Here is a 3,807-nt window from a genome sequence, read left to right on the forward strand (position 1 = left end):
ATTTTTTTGGGACAAAAAAAAAAAAAAAAAAAGTTAAAGACCAAGAATGGACCTATTGTTATTTCTAGTATTGTTATGTTATTCGGATACATTCTAGTTTTTGCACAAAAAAAACCCACCATTAATGTAGATTGTGTATGAATGCAGTGAGCTTTATATTATTCTTACAGATACTCTACTTATATTGACTTTCAAATAGTGTGGAGTGTGTCAAAGTCAAACATGCTCATATGAATAGCTACACACATGAGCTCGATAACCAGCAGTTTCCATCCTCTTTGGTCAATGAAACAATCACACACACACACACACACTCAGACTCACACACACTCAGACTCACACACACACTCACACACTCAGACACACACACACACACACACACACACACACACACACACACACACACTCACTCACACAACATGTTCACAAAGTGCAACCCCCACGCGACACAAGTGCAGCGCTCGCTACTTAAAATGTTCACTTCCTCTGGCCTGTGACACACAACTGATGCACGACAGCATGAGACATGTTCAGTGTTCACACACTTGTTTCAGTGAACCCTTCTGAGCCACCTAGCTGGACAGCACTGCAGGCATCACAGCTGAGCACTCGTTGTGAGTAGCGCTCTAAACATCCCTTCTGATGGCCACAATCTAAGACAGCACTGCATGTTCACTTCACCGTGAAGGCAAAGCCAGAATGCATTGCAACAAGTGGAAAAAGAGTAACCGATCAAGAAGATGGCTGTTGAAAAGTCACTTCACACAGTTCTCCTAACCAACTTTAGCATGGCAGAGCAGTTAATTTCACATTTAAAATGCACTAAACTACCAAACCTCTTCATATAGTCTCAAATCAACTCATAACACTAGCAAAGGTACAAACATACGTAAAACAGAGGGAGCATCAACAGGAAGCACCATACAATGTTTTCTCTGTTCAATGTCTTCACAAATCAAGAATGAGACTCTCTAGTGTTCAGAATTCACTGCAGTGAAGGTTACACGCTCCATGTTTACATGACATTATTCCTAAATTCACCCTTTTGCATTAAAGGAAATGAAATCGAGAGGCTGAAGTCCGGCTCAGATTGAGAACGAGCTCATTAAAGTCAGGCTGCATTCTGATTGGCTGTCAGTGTTTTTATCGTTCATCTGGTCCGTTATCGGTCCTCTGTGTCGTTATCGTTAGAGTTGTGCTGTGGACTATTTTTATTGTTATAGTTATTGTCTGTGGTGTGAGCAGCTTTAACACCTGTGCAGGTGTGCAGCTACATCTGACTGTTTTGATAGTCTTTCATTGTTTAGATTTGGAATATATTTCAATATGGCATTACTGTACAAATGCAGCAAACTGCTGTCTTATTCAGTTTTCTACTATGTTAAGGCTTAACAATTTAAGTATGTAAAGGTATGCAGAGTTTTGGTGGTTTTTGTGTTTCTGTGTGAGAAATGAATCCAAGTGATTTGAAAGATGCTTTTGTGTCAAAGCAATGATAATTGATCCACAGTTTAGCCAAACAGATGCTGTTGTGCTCATTGAAAAAGTGACCTAAGTATTGAGAAACGGGTCCTAGCCATTGTAAAAAACCTAACCCGTCACTTTACCCCAATACGTGTATGTGCGCCACAAATTGAGATGTTAAACACCAAACTCAAAGTGAGTCGGTCTGCCGTGCAGTACATGCTACTGTGCTGGTAACCAGAGCTCCAGATTCATTCGTCTGCGCTCTTACCTTGAGTTCCAGGCTCTCGGGATCCTCACTGCTCCCCTCGTCCAGGTCGCTGTCTTCATCCTGCGTCGAGTCCCGTTTGTTGCCGGCGGTGACGCATGACTCCGTCTCTGTGGCGATGCTGTCGTTCCTGTCCTCCTCCTCGATGGGGTCCTCATTCGGGAAGCCCTCGCTCTCTGTCCCGCAGGAGGGACTGTCAATCCCGCTGTCCCGATTGGGGATCTTTCCGCTTGCCTCCGTCCCCTCGTGACCCTGCGGCCGCTCCTGCTCATCGTCTCCATGTTTACCGCTCCCTTCACGCCGCTCGCCGTCTAAGTCACTGGGATCATTCTCCAAACCGCTTCTGGAATGTCTTTGATGCTCTTTTTGAAGTTCGTCTGTAATCTCCGCGTCATTGGCAGAGTCCGTCTGGAAGGAGTTTAAGCTGGACAATCTCAAAAGCTCGGAGATTTCACATGCTTTAAATGCAAGTCCATCCTCAGAATCCAGCACTGCTGCCGGCGCCGGGGACTGCATGAGCGGAGGCTGACCGCTGGCATCCGGCTCTCGAGTGGCTGGAGGATCCATGCCGGCTCCCCAATGGAGGTGGTTCCTCCGCTGGAGACCCAGAATCAGAGACCTTACAAGATAAAGGAACAATCAAGGTCTAAAAAATGTTTAGCCTAAGTTTAGCCTCTTGCCAAACGTTTGTAACGTGTGCCCCGTTTACACCAAAAGATGTTTTCAGTGATAGTTGAGCAGTTTACACCTGGTCTTAACATGCATTTAAATGCATCTCCTGTGACCACTGATTTTACTGAGATATTTTCATCACACTCTACAGCACTTTCATGAGAGAGGTGGACGCATACGACTGAATGAATAAAGCCATTGTACTGCTTATGAGTGAGCGGGAAAGTAAGCAAATGGAAACAGTGTTTGGCACAACGCCGTGAAGCTGGAATCGACTGTTTTGTTGTGCTTTCTCAAAACACATCCCATAATGCTCACGTGTGAAGTCAGTGGTTAGCAGGCTTCTTTTTGCGGCTGTTCAAACGCATTCGACCCCTTGAACGTTTACATTACTAAAACAATCCAGTCAATGCATTTCGACTCCCTCTGGAAGTGGTTAAAAGTGGACAAACTCCAAACATTTTAGACCCCGATTGCACCTGCATTTAACATCATCCTTGTGAACGGAACAAAGAAAATGCATCTTAACAGCAGGGGCCGGATGCATAAACTGTCTGCATAAGAAGTTGCTCATCTAATCTTATTTCTTCAAGACTGGTCATAACTTTTAAGTCATGAAAAGGTAGACTGGTCTCATTTGAATCTGAAAAGACTGATTAAAACTTGGCTAACTCCTAGTTAGTCAAACTAGCTCTTAAGGCATAGCCTGACTGTTTATGCAACTGGACCCCGATATAAACACAGGGCATTACAGATAAATAACAATCGGTAACACTTAAGTTAACATTACTTAATGCATTAACTAAAGTATTTCTTTTTAATCTCGAAAACACAAATGTTGTATGTTAGTTCATGTTAGCTCAGGTCCACTAAGATTTTAATAATGTATTAGTAAATGTTGAAATTAACTGAGATTAATAAATGCGTTTAGAAGCATTTTTCATTCTTAGTTCACATTAACGAATAGAGTTAACTACTGTTAACTCAGAGAATCTTATTGTAAAGTGTTACTAAACAAACATACAAGATTTTCATATATTTTTAAATTGAAATGTGAGTAGTTTGACTGTGCAAAACCCGCTGCCACAGTGCCACTGTTGCGCTACACACCCGAGTCTGGCCTTCTTCAGTTTAAGTCTACAGGATTTTATGCCTATTTTATTGTGCACCAGACAGAAATCACAAGCCCACTCGATTAGAAACATAAACGCACACCTCTCTTCAACAAAGCCACATGATCTGAGGCATCATCCGAGCCATAGCACACACCTTATGGACGGCTAGAGGTTTGTTCGAATCCCTCGTCCTCAAAGCATTACCATACACCCGATTAGATCTTACCTGGAGCTGTGGAAGCCCTGGACGAGTCCTGCAGACGGGACTCTGGCTCTCGGAGGGGGGCT

General features: G+C 43.3%; 1 protein-coding gene across 1 annotated transcript; it reads right to left on the reverse strand.

Annotated features, from left to right (window-relative positions):
• Nucleotides 1-1,654: 1,654 nt before the first annotated feature.
• On the reverse strand, nt 1,655-3,801 carry LOC107698418 (dentin matrix acidic phosphoprotein 1-like). The gene is made up of 2 exons (XM_016499422.1): nt 3,746-3,801; nt 1,655-2,351 (listed from the first exon to the last, which is right to left on the reverse strand). Exon 2 carries the CDS (start codon nt 2,297-2,299, stop codon nt 1,655-1,657), a length of 645 nt encoding a protein of 214 aa, XP_016354908.1. The 5' UTR covers nt 2,300-2,351; nt 3,746-3,801.
• Between the last annotated feature and the right edge of the window lie 6 nt (nt 3,802-3,807).

The sequence above is a fragment of the Sinocyclocheilus anshuiensis genome, unplaced genomic scaffold (assembly GCF_001515605.1).
Source record: "Sinocyclocheilus anshuiensis isolate Anshui unplaced genomic scaffold, SAMN03320099.WGS_v1.1 scaffold1662, whole genome shotgun sequence".
Classification (NCBI taxonomy): Eukaryota; Metazoa; Chordata; class Actinopteri; order Cypriniformes; family Cyprinidae; genus Sinocyclocheilus; species Sinocyclocheilus anshuiensis.